The 19,367-nt window shown below is 46.9% G+C and overlaps 1 protein-coding gene across 5 annotated transcripts in view; it reads left to right on the top strand.

Annotated features, from left to right (window-relative positions):
* Positions 1–19,367, top strand: part of Pde6b (phosphodiesterase 6B) — a 57,080-nt gene that overhangs the window by 12,147 nt on the left and 25,566 nt on the right. For 4 of the 5 annotated variants that reach the window (XM_060381110.1, XM_060381109.1, XM_060381111.1 and 1 more), the window contains exon 3: positions 5,312–6,389. In XM_060381110.1, coding sequence (XP_060237093.1) covers positions 5,922–6,389 — 468 coding nt within the window. In that variant the 5' untranslated portion in view covers positions 5,312–5,921. Of the gene's footprint in view, positions 1–1,495; positions 6,390–19,367 lie in introns of all 5 variants that reach the window. The other variant, XM_060381108.1, reaches the window with a different exon arrangement.

The following is a 19,367-nucleotide window of genomic DNA, read 5'->3' on the forward strand; positions in this document are numbered from 1 at the left end:
GACACAATGGACAGCTCACCTACCTCTCCAAGTCAGTGTCTTGAGAGGCGTCCAGCTCCCACACACACCTCATTGCTTTTACTCATCCCCTCATAAGATGTCACTGTCAAACACACACACACACACACACACACACACACACACACACACACGAACATACATTGGGCTGTTGTTCCTGGGGACTCCTCTGCTCTGTGTTCTGTGTTGTCTCCTTGGTGGGCCTGCTGGGCCAAAGTTATCCTATAGTAAGAAGTTCCTGTCTTCTTTTTCTGTTTCATTGACTTTGATCTTCCCAGCTCAGTATCCTCTCCTCCCTCCCCCACTATCCCACTCCACTTGATGTTAACTACTTGGATTCCAACACTATTCTTTTCCTTTATTTTTTTCTTTTTTGTTTTGTTTCGTTAGTTTTTCAAGACGCCAGCAATATTTTTTCAATTTGTTTTGTTTTGGAGACAGGGTTTCTCTGTGTAGCCTTAGCTGTCCTGGACTTGCTTTGTAGACCAGGCTGACATCAAACTCACAGAGATCCACCTTCCTCTGCTTCCCTGAGTGCTGGGATTACAGGCGTTTGCCACCGTGCTGGGCTCCAAAGCTATTCTTAAAGCCTGCCGTTTCTCCTAACTTAATTGGATATATCTTGTCAAAACAGATGAGGGAAAATACTCTGTGGCATTCGCAGGAAAGCAATAAAATTCTGCGTCAATAAACTGTTCCTTCACCGGTATACCTGGACACCCAAGTTTATGTGGCGGTGTTCACAGCAGCTACAGTGTGGAGGCAGCCCAAATACCCATGAAAGGATAAAGGAGGGGAAAATGTGTCCCATCCACAGCACGGAATACTATTCGGCAGTGAAACAGAAATGAGATTCTGACACCAACTGCAGCGTGCATGTGAGAATATTGTGCTGAGTGAACTAAGCTAGACACAAAAGGACAGATATCTCTGTGGTGCTACTGAAACGAGGGATCTAGCGCTATCAAAGTCAGGTGCCACCACGCCCAGCCACAATGCTCCTAACCTGCTGAACTGCACACTCAAATATGATTAAAAACTTCATCGTGTGTATTTTGCCACAACAATTTTTGTTTTAGTTCAAAAGGCAATCCTTGACCTCAATGGCCAATTGGGCATGCTAGAAAAGGGAGAGCCTTCCTGGAGACCCCACAAAGGGGCTCTACTTCAGATGGACAAATTCCACTGTGTGCTCATTTGTAGGTCCTCACGACAAAGGAGCTTTTGACAGCTGTCTGCACCACAGCTCCTGGAGCTGTGCTCTCTCAGATGCCAAGCTCATTAACAGTCTTTAACATTGCAAATGAACTTATTGTTGGCTCCAAGTTTAAATGACCATGTGTCTTCTTTAAAAACCAAAAAGCAAAACAACAACAAAATACCACTGTATTCAAAGCCTCTAAATGTATAGTGATGGTTATAACTGCAAAACCTCTGAATTGCAAAGTTGAAACAACTTCTGCTTCTCTGTTCCAAGTTCCTTCTGGATGCCTCCTTCCAACATGCGTGGGGCCAAGAATCAAATGTGAACCTGAAACCTCCTGTCTATCCCCAGGCCTTGGTTCCACCATCCAAACTGTGCTTAGAGGCATTCACCATCATCTGCACAGATCACAGCATTGAGGTTAGTTCCTGGGGCATCTGCTTCTTGGTCTGTGCCCATCAAAACTGGAGGCTTTATTTTGGTCTGCCTGTCTCTCCTGCTTACTGCTGTCATAAATGGACTACTCGCGGCATGGGAACCTTGCAAACGTCCTTTTAGGATCTCTTTGCTGAACTCAGGCCCCTTTCTGTACTTTCAAGGACTCCGCTACAGAAAGCTTTGTTCCATTTCCCAGGATGGCACCTCTGTGGCCTGCCTGAGGAGCCTTGCTGGATGCACAGGCCTCAGCCATGCTGCCCTGTCCATAGGAGAATCTGTAATGCCCTGGGGTATTCACAAAGACTCCCAAAAGCTCAAGCCATCAGAAAAGGAAGTAAGAGACTGAATCATTTGGGAGCCTTCTTCAAGACCTATGTGAAGAGTTAGGGCATGACCTAACATCCTGGTGGCCACCCCCACTCCACTGAGTGCTAATCATTGCTGTACCTGACACCAAGACTGAGAACAAACAGGTTGCTTTGAAAAACAGTGGGTCAAAACCCAGGAAGCCGTGAAGTCAGATAAACTTGTGGATGAGCCGTGCCACGCAGGGTCAGCATCATCCATCACTTAACATGAGGATCGACCCTCTCGGCTCACTTTAGCCCTGCCTTAGCTGCCTGGACATCCACGCCTCCGCCCCAGCTGGTTTCTAGCACAAGAAGCCAGAGGAGCGGCTCCTCTCCTTAGGGGTGATGCCTCCTGCTCCCCTGACACCTCTGGGACTTCAGCTGTTCGGAACAGAATGAACCCCATGAGCCACTCACCAGGCAGCTCCCCTCGGCCTTAGCCACTGGCCAGTGAGCGGTTCTGAACACATCTGTGGAACTCTATAATACACCTGTGTTGACCAGGGGCAGTTTGTGGATGTTAAGTTGGAAATCCTAACACTGTGGCCCAGAGCTTCAGATAAAAACAAAGCAAACGGATGAAGGGGTCCCACAGGGGAAACATTGAGAAGCTCTCTAAGGAAAAAAAAAGTATAAATGTGTGTGCACAGAGTAAGTTTCTAGATGCTGAGGCAGGCACACACTGCCAGATGCCAAGGAGCCCATCTTGGCTCCCAAGCTCCCCTTGGACAAGAATGGCAGAAAACACTCATTATGCCTCCTGCCTGAGGGACGGCCCCTCACTCACAAGCACATCTTGGCCAGACTCAGGAGGAGACTCATCGGAGGGGCCATCATTCCTTACTCAGAGAATATCTATGCAAGGTCATTGTTAGCTGGAAACATAAAACAAGAAGCCCTAGTTTGAGCTGGGCATGGTGGCACATGCCTGTAATCCTAGCAATTAGGGGTGTCTTGAGCTGGAGGCCACACTGGTTTTTGTCTTAAAAAGAAGCCTAGCTGAGGGTCTGCCCATCTTGTTCCCACAGAAGGCCTAGGTGTTCCGTCTGTCCAGGTCTTTCTTTCTGAGATGTACGTATCTGTTCCTCTGCTCACAGGCAGGATGAAATTCTGACTGTGAGCTCTAACTCCCACTTCTATCTCTTGCCGTTTTTTTCTGACTGGTTAATTTTTATTCCAGAACATACTGCTCCTTGTCTAATTGTATCCTTTCCACAATTTGGTACAAGAAGCCAGATTCTCTTCCCGTAACAGCTGGGGATGACACATTCCTGTTCTAAATTACTCCCAGGATGTGTGACTCATTTTAAAATTCCACATTATGATGAGGCAAAATTAATAGGAGACTGGTAAATGGAGCAGTCCCACTTCCCCTCAAGCACCCCCCAGCTGCATCTGCAGAGAAGTCACCTGGCAAGTCCAATGACCTCTGGAGCCTACCTGTGTCCTACAGGGCCAGCTCACAGGTGTATCTCACGGGGTGCAGCTCACAGGTGTATCTCATGGGGTGCAGCTCACAGGTGTCTTACAGATGTGTCTCACAGGTGCACTTCACGGGGTGCAGCTCACAGGTGTCTTGCAGATGTGTCTCACAGGTGTAACCCACAGTGTGTGGTTATGACTTCACTGAATCCACCCCAAGGCATCACTAGTGGATGTTTGAGAATGTGAGGTGAGAACGGGACAATCCGTACAGTGCCATTACCTTCGGACATTCATGCAGAGCTCCTAACAACATGGGCCTAGGCCATCTGTGGGGATTGTTGAGTTCCTGACACCCCTTAACCAGCATGCCTACAGGTTCCGTGGTAGCACCATAATTGGATGTTGGATGGGTTAGGGTTTCAGTGAGTGAGCTCCAACCTGAATTTGTCCTGTGACCCTTTATTCTGCTCCTTCCTGTGGTTGCCTCCAAAGTTCTCACAACTGTAGAGCATTTCTGTGGCCCCGGAGCAGGACCGTGGGTCTCAAAGTGAAACAAGGGGACCTCTAACAGAGGTCCTCTAACAGAGATAACATGCCGGGTCCATCCCAAGCCACAACAGGACTAGATGCCAAGCAGGTGGCCTGCTGCTCTGAGCCTCAACTCCAGCACTGCCATGTCTGTCCACACACCGGCCTCTTCCCAAAGTCTCTCTCCCGAGTCCCCAGGCAGAATTCACTGTTTTTGGGAAAAGAGAGAGACCTCGAAGCAGACTCCTGAGAGGAAGATGTACGTGACTCAGCAGAGACAAGGATTTGTGGGTAAAGGGCCCTGTTACACTCAGCTAGACCCAATGCAGCCACACAGCTGTGCAGTTAGTCAGCTGTCCTGCCTGAAACCCGCAGGTGCCAGCACAAAGCCAGTGAGAAATTTCCCTGGTTTGACGCTGAGAAATAATTAATCACGTGTACACCAAGCACACACCTTGTCAGCTGATGCAAAAAAGCCAAAATTGCACGCAAACACTACACCCTGATGGAAAGGATATGTGGAAGAGGCAGAGTGAGGAAGCTCCCAGGTGGTCCCTGGAGGCCTGAGGTTTGAGTTCTGGTCTCACCTGGAATGAGGCCCAGAAATCCTTCCAATTAATCCAGTCTCATCGCTGAGGTCAGGTTGGGTGCTGCAGGCTGGCTCACACACAGGACAGAGTACTATGTCTCCCTCTGTCCTTCGGCACTCACATGTTCTCACGCTCAGGCAAGCACACCTGTGCAACACACCCATCACCTCTGCAGTATGCTTAGCGCTTAGTGCGCAGGTCTGGCCTGCAGCAGGGCACCTGGACACTAGAACTGAATCGGAACCACTCTTTTTTGTCATCAAATCATGACTGCCACAGAAGCCAGCGCCTGGGCAGCTACTGTCATCTGGATGCACCGAAACACAGGTTTGCAGCTTTGTAAAGCAGTGCTCATGGGGCAGCTGCAGACTGATGCAGAACAAGAATCTAGCAACACACAGTGCATCCAGGAGAGCCAAGACTACACAGAGAAACCTTGACTTGAAAACAAACAAACAAAAAAGAATCTAGCAACAGCAACACAAAGAAATGTACCTGGAGTAAGTTTCTGTGTTCAAGGAAGTAAAAACAAACAAACAAACAAACAAAACACTTCTCCAACCCATTTGGGTCACACAACACTGAGCAATTCCAACGGGTCACATGAACTTTATGGACCCCAAAGCTAGGGAGGAGCTAGTCCAGAAAAGAGACAGGGTTTGGAGAGACAACTCTGTGGGTCCAGGGGCCTGATGACATCCAAAATGAAAGGTTTATAGCCCACAGCTATTGAGCTTGAACCCTCCTGCTGTTGACAGGCACCTGGCTGCAGAGGAACCTTACTCCAAGCTGTGTCCTCCACAGCAGGTAAAGATCAAGGAGAAACACGGGGAGCGACTTCTAACGGAGGACTCCAGGAGCAGTCTGCCTAACACCTCTACCTCCGCATCTGCCTTTCTTCCTTGCACTCCCTGCCTCAGAAGTCAGCGACAGCCCTGAAAGGCCTATGGCCACCTCCTTCCCAGGGTACCTGAGCCCCGGAAATCAGGGACTTTTCCTCGGACCACCCCAAATCCTTCGGCAGCTCCCCAAGCAAAGAGTCAGGGTCTGTGTTTGTGTAATTACCAGTCTCGGGGCCTGTTTCGCCAAAAGTGACACACCTTCCCTTAACTGCCCGTTTGCCTTCACTAGTCAGGAAGCCCCCCTAGCTTTATCCCAAACCCCGATTCTAAATATCCAGTTTTTCCAGGGGAGCTAGGATTGCAGGCCTCTGAGGTGAGAGAGGACAGGCCACTTCTGCGGTGTGAGTCAGCGGCCTCCCCGGGGCTCCCTAATCATCACTAAGAAAGACTTTGCTGACAACAGTGTTTGCAGAATCCATGTGTCCCTGGGAGTGGGGAAAGCCCTGGGCACAGCAGCAGGGACACCATGAGCCTCAGTGAGGACCAGGTACGCAGCTTCCTAGATGGGAACCCCACCTTTGCCCAGCAGTATTTTGGGAAGAAGCTAAGCCCTGAGAATGTGGCGGGGGTCTGGGACGACGGCCCGTTGGTGGGCTGCGACAGCCTGCAGGAGCTGTGCCAGGTGGAAGAGAGTGCCGCGCTGTTTGAACTGGTGCAGGACATGCAAGAGAGCGTCAACATGGAACGCGTGGTCTTCAAGATCCTGCGGCGCCTCTGCACCATCCTGCACGCAGACCGCTGCAGCCTCTTCATGTACCGCCAACGCAATGGCACAGCGGAACTTTACACACGGCTCTTCAGCGTGCAGCCCGACAGCCTCCTGGAGGATTGCCTGGTGCCCCCTGACTCCGAGATCGTCTTCCCTCTGGACATTGGCGTGGTGGGCCATGTGGCCCAGACCAAGAAGATGGTGAACGTGCAGGATGTGGCGGAGGTGAGTGTCCTCCAGCTAAGGTGCAGGGGTATGCTGTGCCTCAGCATCCGGAAAGTCCTCAGGGATGTCAGGGCCCTGGCCAGGGTTCTTCAGCTCACCCTTCCCTGTCCCATCTGGTCACATGGCCTAGCTTCCCGTCTTTCCCTCCCTGGACCTAGTCTTTCACATTTCCAGTTTAAAAGAAGGGGGGAGAGAGGGAGCTTCAAGGGAGCCTAAAGGGTCTCTCCTTTCCTCCCCACGTGGAACGTTCACACCGCTGCCTAACTGCTGCAGAAATACTATTTAAGAGATGTTCTTCCGGAGGCTTTCGAGATTCAGCCTCTGGCCTTGGCAAAGGTTCTGTATCTGGGGGTCAGGCCTCCTTCCTTCATGGTAAGGGCTGTGAGGGCAACTACCAGTGAACAGGGGTGAACAGGCTTCCCTGGGTGACTATCATCTGAATAGGGCTCTGAAGGGGTCCGGGCTGCTACAGAGGCCAGATGCCACACACACCTGGACATGGCAGAAGCAGTTTTACTCACAAAGGGAACCACACTGGTCCTAGAGGCAGGGAATCTGGGATCCAGGAGAGGGTGGGAATGGAGTGAAAAGAGATTCAGGGGGCAGGATGGGAATGACCTTACTGACAGAGACTTTCGTGGAAGCTGGTGGCTAAGGCAGGAAATCTAGTGCAAAGCTCCTATGGATGGAAGGCATTGAGGGTATGGGCATGCTGAGTGAGATGCCACTAGATACGGGGTGATGACAGCTGTGGAGGGCTCAGAGAGGGGTCAAAAGTGTACGCTAGGGATTAGGTTGCTCTACAGAAGGGCTGGAGACAGTCTTCCTCCCCATGCCTGCTCTGTTTCTCTTCCAGGCACCTGCTGCATAGGTCAGTCACATCCAGTGGGGGAATCCCAGAGCCAAGAAGGTCCCCTCCTGGCAGGTTCCCCCCCCCCCCCCCAGGCAGTCATGCCTTCCCTGGCCAAGCGGGAAGGCTGGGCAGGAGGATGTTACAATCCTCTTATACTTATTTGTCATAAACAAGCTCCCACCCAGCGACCTGAATAGAATAATCTGCGGGATTATCTTGGTCTTCACTTTGCTTCCTTTTAAAGAAATGGGTCATCCATGAGCCAAATGGAGCAGACATTATCAACAAAACAAGAAATTAGGTATTTAGGGGAGGCTGGGATAGAGATAGAACATTAATATTCTAATGCTCATGGCCTACCCATCCTTCCTCAATTTTTATCCTTCCCTCCCTCTATTCTTCTTTCCTCCTTTCTTTCCCACTCTACCCTTTCCTGCCTCCCTCCCACCCACCTTCCGGCAATCCTCAAAGCAGGGCCTACAATAGCCCTGAGCCTGAGATGGGTTCTTTCCTTCCTACTGCCCCGTCCAAGCTGCAGGGCTGTCCTAAATCCTATTCCCAGGCCTGCCCGTGTCCTACGGCCCCTCTCCAGTGTTTTTAGTCATTTCATACCCTAAAAGATACATCCTTGGGATGCCTCGCCTATGACTATGATGGTTCTGTAACTGCTGGTTTGTACTGGCCCCATAATGGAGGAAAAGGAATAACAGTCAAAGTCAGCAAAACCCAGCTTTCTGCCAGTGGCGTGAGGACGCTCTGCACTGCCAACGGGGGGGGGGGGGGTTAAAGAAACCGAGGCAGGCCACACACGACCTCCCTAACACACTTGGGGCCCTCCTGGCAAACAGCCACCCACATGGTGGACCTTTGTGGACTGTAGTGTTGTTCTACAGTGTGGGAGACACAACAACACAATTGATGCAAAGTTCTAGCTGCACAGAGGTACTCGCTAGACGTGCACACACTTATCCCCAGTTTTGGCTGGGGAAATGATGTCTACGTCACAGTGTAGCTGCAGTACAGCCAGGCTGCTGCTAAGCACAAATGGACCCTGAGAAAAGATAGAGATTGAACCCAAGGATCATGAGCACATGTATGTCACAGGTGTGCTATGAGTATAAATACTTCACTGGCACAGGGACACTGTGAGCACGGGCAGAACACGAGCATAAAACGGAACACAGGTGAACTCTGCCTGAGCAAGTGCTAGGAAGCGTGGGAAGCTGGATCCCCTGAGCCAAGAGTGTCTATGTTCTTGGCACTGGGTTTATCAGACTGCAGATGTTTCTGATGTGATGTCTATCTCTGAAGCCTCATCTCATTGTCCCCTCCTAAGCAGAAGCATGTCCCAGGCCATGCCTCTGTGGAGGGAAAAGTCTGCTTGAGGCTCTCTGTTCACATATCCAACCTGTGGGGAACTTGGTAAAACTGGGATGTGAGGAACATACCCCTGACAGAGGACCGAATTTCATGGGTTGAGATCATCTGTCCCAGGACCCTATAACTGAAAATGTGAGTGTCACAGCTCCCCACTAGAAACAGAGGCAAAAACGTGAATGATAGATGTTTCACTAGGTCTCAGCGTCATCACGCTATTTCTGGTAGCCAGTCAGAACCAAATAAAGTAAACCATACATCCAAGAGCACAGAAAGCCCAGGAGATAGATGCTGGACTCTCTGTGTTTCCCTCAACATGCCATAATTCAGCAAAACAGCATGACCAGCTACCCTGCCTTACCATGTTTGGGAGAGGTCTGTTAATATGGAGGAGGCCAGGACTGCACAGTTGATTTCAATCCAAAGTACAAGTGGAGAGAGATTAATATTTATTTAACAGTAGCAAATCATTGCAATGAGAATCCATATGCCCTGGAAAACTGTTAATGTATTCAAGGAAGTGGAGACAAGGGGTAGATTTCAAAGACAAAAAAGAAACAAATCATAAGCTGCTTCCACAAAAAGTTCATTGGTTTTAGGAATCAGAGGCAGAAGCTGGCAGCAGCTCACTGGCAGCTCACTGGCACACATGCTGGACAGGTATTCTGTTCAGAGTGTCTTAGATGGATTGTTTCGATCTTGGGGACCCATAGAGAGAAACTGTGGGTAGGAGGTGGTACACACCTTTAATCCCAGAACTTTGGAGGCAAAGGTGGGCAGACCTCTGGTTCCAGGCTAGCCAGGGTTATATAGTATTACACTGTCTCAAAAAAAAAAAAAAAAAAAAAAAGAAAAGAAAAGAAAAGGTAAACTTTGCTGTAGACATACATTGGAAAGCATAACAGAAGAAATATCTCTGGGGTCTTTGGAAAGTCCTTAAAAAGTATTTGTCAGCTGGGCAGTGGTGGTGAACACCTTTAATCTCAGCACTCAGGAGGCAGAGGCAGGTGGATCTCTGTGAGTTCGAGGCCAGCCTGGTCTACAGAGTGTGTTCCAGGACAGCCAGGGTGGTTATGCAGAAAAACTCTGTCTTGAATAAAAAATTTAAAAAGTGTTTATTTTAGAGAAGCAAGCATTAGTGACTCCCCACATCCCTTCATTACCTTCTGGATCCAGTTATTTCTTGGATATGACAAGAATTATTTCATCCTTTAACTGTTAATTTTTATATTTTTCTCTTTGATCAAGAATATTCATCAAAATCATTGCTGACCAACCAACATGCAGCTAACATTGTAACCCTTGATTCTGAGAGGGCTGTACTGATTGGCTTTACCCATAGGTGAGTTGGTTGGCTGTTGCGGAAAAGACATTAACAGCAGGACATCAGTGTCAAGACCAGTTCAGTCATATTTAACCAAGGTTAAATGAGAGGCTAAAGCTCTCAGTACTGGTCCCCTGCACTTTGTCTCTAAGCTCCATCTCATCAGGTACTGGCTATTATCTCAAAGCACTGGCCCGACTGCCATTTTGTCAGGAGCTGAGCATCTATCCACACTTGACAGGCAGCAGGGACAATTTTAAAATAAGTAATTCAAAGTATTGTTAACAATAATATGACAACCTCAGCTTTTGTGTTTTTTAATGGAGAAAGGTTTATTATTTTTTAATAAAATATAGTAAAATAAAATAGAATAGGTAAAAACAAGAAAAAGATAAAAAGATAAAAAGGTAAACAAGAAAAAGAGCCAAAGAAAAAACACAAGAAACGCATATAGATGCAGAGACACATACTTTTGCACACACACAGGAATCCACAAAACTGGAAACCATAATAGATATGCAAAGGCTCTACAAGGTTAGAAAAAAATCCTAACTTAACAGAGGAGACAACCCAAGATCAGCCTCCAAAGAAGCTATTGAGTTCATTTTGTGTTGTCCATCTACTGCTGGGCATGAACCCTTAAGGGGCTGCCCTTAAGGACACTTTGTTTCCTCAGTGAGACTCCCTGGAGAAACCTAAAACTAACTTTTAATTTGCAAGTGGCTGTCAATTGGAGACAGCTTCTGGGTTAGGAATGAAGGCATGTGCTCCTGTCTCCTTTTAGCTCTAGGACCACAACCGTCTGGAGTAAACCCATACAGTCAGACTGCGTGCTGACACAGTCTCTGTGAGTTCATGTATGTGCCAGTCCTGTTGTTTTCTAGAAGGCCTCTCGGGCCCTAACACTCTCCCACCTCCCCTTCTGCAATTTCCTGAGCCCCGAGGGGAGGGATTTGATGGAGACATCCCTTTAGAGCTGCTTCAAGGTCTCCCTTTCTGCATACAGTCTATGAGTCTGTATTGTTCCCATCTGCTGCAGGATGAAGCTTCTCTCATAGTAGCTGAGCAAGGCACAGATCTGAGTAGAGCAGTGTTAGGAGGCATGGTAGGCAAACCTAAGCTTGAAGGTAAAGTCAAAGAAGTCAGCTGTCCACTGTTTGTGGGACTTACTATGGTAACTTAGCCACTCCATTGTTTGTGAAGCTGGGTTTTAAGTCTCCTGAGGAGAAACCCAGAAACAGCACGTAGTCTTGGCAATAACACACTTCTCCTCATTCAACCAATAGTTGGTCTAGAGCACTTTTACCACTTAACATCCCATAATTAAAGAGGTATCATTGAAAAGGGCCACTTGTGAAATTTGGAGCAAAAACTTGTCTTGGCAATGTTTCCAAAGTTACTTGCCGGATAAAAGGTTTCTTGGGTCAGATTCTGTCAAATTAGCCAATGGCTGTTGTCTGTATGTGTAACTAACTACATCATCATCCTTCTCACAAGCAAGGAAAAACCAAAGGGTCAGATTCTTGTGATACAGTCTTATTCTGACTGTAGTTTTTCATCCTCTTTTGCATTTCTGCCTTTGCCTGTACCATCAGAACATTTTAAAGAGTCTGTATTTGAAATTTACATCAGAGAGTCCAACTCTAGCTCGTAGAGCTTTAGAAAGGAGTAATTATTGACCTTAATAATTGAAAGTTGTATTGAGACATTAGGGAAAATAAAGAGAATTTCAAATCTAGTCTAATCTATAGGTAGACAAAGGAATTAAAAGGTAGTGAACAGTTATAGTATGATAACAACACTTCATTTTTCATTAGATGTAATTCTTCTAGTTACACTGATAAGACTTGTTAGGTGAGTTTTATTTTATCAAATTTGACTTACACCGATACGATTAGAAAAGTGATTCTCATATAAATAATCTCAGACATAGGAACCTTGAAGCACGAAAGCCAAACAGAGGCAGAAACTAGATGTAACTGGATTTCCTAATCCCCTGATCCCTCGGTCTGCTACTTTAACTTGTTAATTGTACAGGTAGGGACCTCAAAGCCAGAATCCTACGTACAATTTAAAATGTGTCATTCAGCTTAAAGATAACTTATATGAGAAGACATTTTACTAACTCTGGGCAAAACAATCACAGGATCAGAAGAAAATAGAAATATCTAGAGATCCCTCCTAAATTTTGGAGGACCCAAAAAGGAAATGCTTCCACTGTTGCTTATAAAAGTGTGTTTTGTCAAATTGCTATAAGCTGTAGAGAGCTTAAGAAAGTTTTTTTAGAAGGCTTGGACAGTGCAGTTGATAAGGCTCCTGGCCCTGACTCTGGGAGTCCAGGGTTCAGTTCCCTGCTGCCTTTAGAGGAGGCCCCTGAAAGGCTAGGAGTGGCTCAGACAGTGCTTGGAAGTCCAACAAAAGAGCGCATCAAGAAAAATAGAATGAAATGAAAGAAAGTATTCTTAAATCTAGAAAAATATCAAAGCGCTAACAACGTTTCAAATAAGACATAAAATCTGGTGGCACACACCTTTGATCCCAGCACTTAAGAGGCAGAGGCAGGCAGAGCTCTGAGTTCCAGGCCAGCCTAGTCTACAATGTGAGTTCCAGGACAGCCAGGTCTGTGTAGAGAGAGACCCTGTCTCAAAACAACAAATATTTTTAAAAGCTGTTTTCCTACATAATAAAAAACAAAAAAAGACACAACACATACATATACAAACAAATTGTCTTGTAAAACACAAGATTTCTGTTTCCAAGAGAAGTTATGAAAAGAGAAAAAGAATCCATAAAGTGGTTGTATCTTGAAGATATTTTAAAAAGCTTTGAAGAGGCCGGGTGGACAGGTGCGGGGATGGTTAGATCTGGAGGAGCACATACAAACTGCATTTGTGCAGCGTGCTGCAGAGGAAGCAAACCAACATCAGTGCCCCGAACACGGAATTGTCCGGTTACACAGGGGTCAAAGATCTCAGGGAAAGCCCCAAAGTAAAACCTTCATTCTGGGCCTTTAAAACAAACAATTTTAGCATCCAGCGACAACAGCAGAGTCTGAATTGGGAGGGAGGGATCACCAGAGCTGACTGAAAATTCGAGAGTTGGTCTCCACGTTAGTGGAGAACTTAAAGAGAAACTTCAGGGCAGGGAAAGATGCAGGTAGAAAATGGTTGAAACGTTAAGGAAACAATTCAGAACTAAAAATAACTTCTTGAAAGTTTGTATTAATCGGATCAATACTTCTAGAAATTCGGTGTTTCGTTTTGTTTTAACGCTGTGGGTTAGACTCTGGTTTTATGTTTGAATGTCAATGTTGTATTTTAGGGAAACTCATCAATGTTTTAATGACAGCCCACCTATTGACACTCAAAGTTCACATGTAATGTTTGTTCTTCAGAAGTCTATGGACTGCTTTAGTCCTTATTCCTGCTACAAAATTCTTTCTCATACTCTTTTTCTCTGGTATCCTTTGCATATAAAATCACCTATGACCAAGACTTTTTTACTCTTACTCGTTTTAATTTCTACTGAACTAAAAAGCTGACCTATGAACTAAAATATTTGACTGTATACCCCGTACACATACTTTATGAGACTTTTTGTTTTGTTTGGTTTTTCGAGACAGGGTTTCTCTGTGTAGTCTTGGCTGTGCTGGGCTCGCTTTGTAGAGCAGGCTGGCCTCGAATTCACAGAGATCCGCCTGCCTCTGCCTTCCCAAGTGTTCAGATTTTAGCCCTATGCCACCGTTCCCGGCTTATACTTTACGAGACTCTTAAAAACATTTATTGTGTGTGTGCTTCTGCATGCATGTAGGAGTGCGCATTCACACACACAAATGGTAAAGCTTGGAGGACAACCTGTAGGAGTCTCTCCTTCCACCATGTGAGTTCCAAGGATCAGACCCAGGTGTTCAGGCTGGCCAGTGAGCACCTTTACCACTGAGCCATCTCACCAGCCGAGGAAACATTTTAGAATATCCAGAAACCTGTTTTCTTATAGAGCAATTGATGTATCGGCATTTTAAGCTATTCAGAAATGATTTGGACATCACATGAGTGTCAATTAATTCCATACAGCATAATGTATTACATTATGAGATCACATTACATCGAGAAATCAAAATTAAGCATTTATTTACCTTTACCTAATTTATTTGTTTTTAGCTATTAACTCTAAATTGCTTATGACAACTGAGATATCAGTCTAGTGTAAGTGTCATCTTTTGTTGTTGTTTTGTTTGTTCTCAATACATCTCCACCACTCCTCCCTCCCTCCACTCCTCCCAGCTCCTGCCTGTCTCCTCTCCCACAGATCCACTCCTCCTCCCTTTCTCTGTCAAAGAAACACCCTAAGAATTTGCTCAAAGAGCAGTGGACATATTTGCATATTGTCTGTACATAATTCCAAATCTGTGTGATCTTAAACATTTAACAGAGAAAAAGTCAGCTTTGAATTGTACTTAACATTGACAGCAGCCAGGAGTGGTGGTGCACCCTGTAACCCCAGCACTCAGGGAGGCAAGGGCAGGTGGATCGCTGTGAATTCGAGGACTCCCTGGTCTACAAATGGAGTCCAGGACAGCCAAGGCTACACACAGAAACCCTGTCTAGAAGAACCGAAGGAAAAATATTGACAACAAGAGATATGTTAGCTTTAATTAAGCTAATGATATTATATTAGCCTCATTTATCGAAGAACTATGCGAACAGATGCCTTTCATAGTTTTAGGCTTCCTTTTGTGTCAAACCTACACAAAGCAGCAAACCCAGATGAAAGTATATGCTGACCACTCTGAAGACTTCATTTTTGTTTTACCAACAATTTATAAATCAGTTTATTTATCAAAGATTTATTTAAATCATGTGAATGGAAAAGCTTCCGGATTAACGTATTTTTAGCAAGCTTAGGTGTACTCAACTTATAAGCACCCATTTATCTCTAAGCCAATTTAAAATCCAGCTCTCATAAGTCCAAGGTAGAAAAAAAATCTCAGGTTCACAGCACACACACACACACACACACACACACACACACATTACATAATCACAGAGAGAAATAAAATCCAAAGTCTTTCTTTAATTGGGAGCTGGGGGTGTTGCTGAAGAGAACATAACATTGTGCCCTTTGATCACATTGTTTGTAAATCCTGCTAGTGAGTTGACTACATTTTTGGTCCTGATTGGATGAAGTTAAGATTAAGCTTCAAGTGATGAAGAGAAAAATAGAGCACAGGCTCTGTGAGGAGTCCTCACTCAGAACTGACAACCCCGAAAGTAGGGTCAGTGAACTGGAACTATTAAAGAATTGCTGTTTGAGGCTGGGCATGGTGGCACACACCTCGGTCCCAGCACTTGGGGGCAGGGTACACAGACTTCTGAGTTACAGGCTAGTCTGTTTACATAGCGAGTGTCAGGTTACTTCCCTACCCCCAGCCAACGGCCTCTATGGCAAACACCTAGGTTTGTTTGGTAGGCTGGGACAGTAAATGAGTGTAGGTAGATGGGTGAGGGGGGAATGCGCGGGTGAGCGGGAAGATGGATGAGTGAATGTATGGGCAAGTGAGGGGATGAGTATGTGAGCGTGAGCGTGAGCGAATGGACGCATAGGTAGATGAGTGAGCGGACAAGATGGTTAGCGGATGGGTGCTGAGGGCTGTGCTGGTACCGGGCTGGCCAGGGAGAAGCAACGACATACTTTCACAGCAGAACAGCAGGGCGGAAGACTCCGGAAGGCTCGAGGAATGGCAGAGCTAAGCCACAGTGCAGCTAAAGCTTCGGAGCAGAAGTCAGACCAAAGCTTAGGATCTGGAAAGATTTCTGCCCCTGTCCTTACTGAAGAGACGAGAGGCCCTGGTTCTGTATGCACAGTCTCATCCCCTCTACTTTTCATTCCCCTAAATGTCACAGAAGGCTTGACCCAGGACACTATCCCTGGTCCCTTCTCCATGGTGGCCTCGTTCAGCCATGGGGTCGGACCAGGACTCAGTCCTCAGTGCAAGACATGGTGAGGTTGAAGTGTAGCTGGGCGTGATGAGGCTGTGTCCAAAAAGATGAAAGAGCAAAGGCGGGGTCTGCATTGTGGGGCAGTGATGGAGCCATCGCCTGACAGGCAAAGGGCCTTGCTTTCCGTCCCCAGCACAGCCAGCGCAGAGAGGCTTACGACTGGGAGCGCCGGGAGTTACTCCTGAATGAGGAGCTGTGTGATTGATGTGATCGTGTAGCCTGAAGATCCAGCACATCCCTCAGCAGATGTAGCTCAAAATCATGCCTCATACATCAGAGATTCAGGGTGGATGGAAATGGCTCCGGGGTGGAGAATACAGCATTATAATGAGCAAAGTGCACTTTAGGTCACCAAGAAAAGGGCTGGGAACTTTGACGTTCTCTCTTTTTCTTTTCTTTTTTTTTTTTTTTTTTTTGGTTTTCAAGAAGACAGGGTTTCTCTGTGTAGCCCTGGCTGTCCTGGACTTGCTTTGTAGACCAGGCTGGCCTCTAACTCACAGAGATCCACCTGCCTCTGCCTCCCTGAGTGCTGGGATTACAGGCATGTGGCACCACACCCAGCTAGGCTTCACTGTTTTCATCTTGTTTCATGTGCCCTTTAGAGGACTTCATCTGAAACAGTCTGGAGGAGCGCAGACAGCCTTTAAGGGGACAGCAGGTTCTCCAATAAACAAAGCTGATTTCTCCGGGCTATCAAAGGAATCTAGGCTGTCTGGGCTGTGGCTTCAGGAAACCCATGGATGTTTGGGGCAAAGGAGGAATGCAGATGAGTGGGTCGGGAGACTAGGAAGAGTCTAGACTGGACATGGAGAAGTGGATCTCGGAGAAGTCTTACTGGGTGAGAGGTGACCCAGAAGCCACTGCATTCATGATACACATGCATTTATCACTTGACAGTGAAGAGTTCAACTCAGAGTCTCCAGGAGCCTGCGCTCCTTCCCTCCTTGGCCCATTTTTTAGGCTACCAGATAGTCTGAGCAGAAAACAGCCCTGGGTAGACAGTGGAATGGAAAAGAAGGGTAGGCCGAAGTCCCCAGCAGCTCCTGTAGCCACAGGATGGAGTTGAGAAGCTTCGTGTCAATCTTCTATGTGGAATGCACATTTGCATCACACACATAGAAAGGCATGTGAGGCATCTGAAGGTGAAGTCGGAGGCTGAAGGACATGGTCTACGGGGGAAACGTGAGGGCTAGCGTCACAGGGGGTGTAGGGCCAGGCTGAGGCGGAGGGACTGCTGGGGGCATTGGGAAGCCGTGGCATCCCTGACTTACTGAACCACATGCATGAATGGCAGGGTGATGGGAATCAAGGAAAGGTAGACATTTGGCTATGAAGGAGTGATATTCTGAAGGCTAGAATGAGATTTGTCTCAGAGAGCTCTATGTTCTTGTTTCACCTGTAGATTCACAGAGGGAGGTTTAAAAGGGGAAACGCTAGCCAGACTTGGAATTGATATCCCCAGAACAATCTCACTCAAAACCAGCTTTTCAGAGAGACACAGATATAGCAAGACCTGCATGACAGCTAAGCCCAGTTCGTATCTGACCTCTGGCCTGGACTCTAACACTCTTTACCTTTTTCATCAGAGTCTTGTCTTGTAAGGATCATGAGGTACCATAAAGACACCAAGATTCATGAGTTCAAGGCCAGCCTGGTCTACAAAGAGAGTCCAGGACAGCCAAGGCAACACAGAGAAACCCTATCACACACACACACACACACAAAAAAAACCCCATTAAAATTAAAATTATAAAACCCAAGATTCTGTGGGCATAGCGTGTGGGTTGAATACCCCGAGCAGCATCCTGAGTGTGGACGGTATTTGATATCACAGGGACAGGTGGAGCTGGAGCAGAGTGTGTGAAGATAGTGACTCACAGCTGAGACCAACAGTAGGCACCTGTGAGGAGGCCGGGGGCCCCGTCAAGGTGGCAGAGAGCACGGAGAGGAGGACACGGCCAGTGAAAGGGCTCTGAGAGCATTCTAAAACCGTGCAGTGAACATACTCAATTCCCAGCAGGGGAAGGAACTACGGAGAAAGAACAAAGAGTAGGTGAGGTTTCTGGGTGGAGGCAAGGCCAAGAGAAAGAGGCGAGGAGGTCCCAGGATATTCTATGGTTTTACTTACAAAATGAAACATAGAAGATACATAGATTAAAATGGGCGATAAAGTAAGGTCTCAAACGTGGAGAGAAATGTGGTAGAAATAAAGCTAGTAAGAGAAGCAAAATGAGACCGCCGCAAATTATGGCCTGTGTGCCTTGCACACTCTCTGAAAGTCGTATCGGTAGCGGCTCATTTGAGGATCACGTACTTCATCATAAAGCAGCAATTCCCGACCTTCCCGGGGCTGCGACTCTTTAGCAGTTTCTCCTGTTGTGAACCCCAATTATAGAGTTATTTTGTTGCTCCTTCATAACTGTAATTTTGCTATTGTTATGTAAATATCTGATTGTCATGTAAATATCTGATATGCAGGATTTCTAATGTGTAACCCCTGTGAAAGGGTTTTCAACCCCCCTAAGGGTTCATGACCTACAGGTAGGGAACTACCGGTCTAAGAGTCAGATGTGGTGACCTGTCTGACCCTCCTGAGAATGAAATGTGTGACTCTATGTGACTGTATGGAGGTCGAGTGTATGGAGGGTCAAGTGTAAAGATCTGTGCCTGTCATCTGGAGGTAATTTCTTGCTCTGTGCAGAAACCCTTCGGTATGACTTGGTACAGTGCTTTAAGCTACTCCAGAAGCAACCTGCAGCTCAGGATCAGCCTCTAGCACTTACGGTTAGTCAGGAGACAGGCATGTCCAAACCGCCAGGTATACGATGGCCACGGTGACAAGCCATGCGGAGCGGCCACGATCCCCTCAGTGGAAAGGATACCTAGGCAAATCTCTGTCTTGGGGGGATACAACGGTTCATTTCCACATGACCAACGCCTTGTACCTACAGTTTAGCCAGAAAAGGTTGGTGATCTTTTAGGACAAGATCCATCCCTTAGTTAGTGTCCATCCCGGTAACGTCACACCTGTCAGGATCTGCTGCTTCATCTTCCTTTTGTGCTCTCATTCATATGCTGATTTACCTCTAGCTTGGTGCCACATGGTGGCTAGGAGGCAGCTGCTTGTCCAAGAATCAAGAAAGTGGGAAGGGGAGGTTGACGCCGGCTGCCCACGCTTCACCGGAGTATCTATATACCCACTATAGCCCAATCTATACCAGCTCCTCCTAACCTGCTGTAGCTAAAACTGTGGCCTGGCCAGCCTGCTACCAAGGAGGTAGAATGCCAGCAGAGAACTTCTCAAGCTAATCAGAGGGCTGAGCTTTGGAGAATTGTGACAAAGCACAAAGCCTGCAAGTACATGTAAGAAAACCTCTGTTAACAGTCAACGGTGGGACAACGCATGTCACAGTCCATCATCCACA

Source organism: Meriones unguiculatus, chromosome 3 (genome assembly GCF_030254825.1).
Source record: "Meriones unguiculatus strain TT.TT164.6M chromosome 3, Bangor_MerUng_6.1, whole genome shotgun sequence".
NCBI lineage: Eukaryota > Metazoa > Chordata > Mammalia > Rodentia > Muridae > Meriones > Meriones unguiculatus.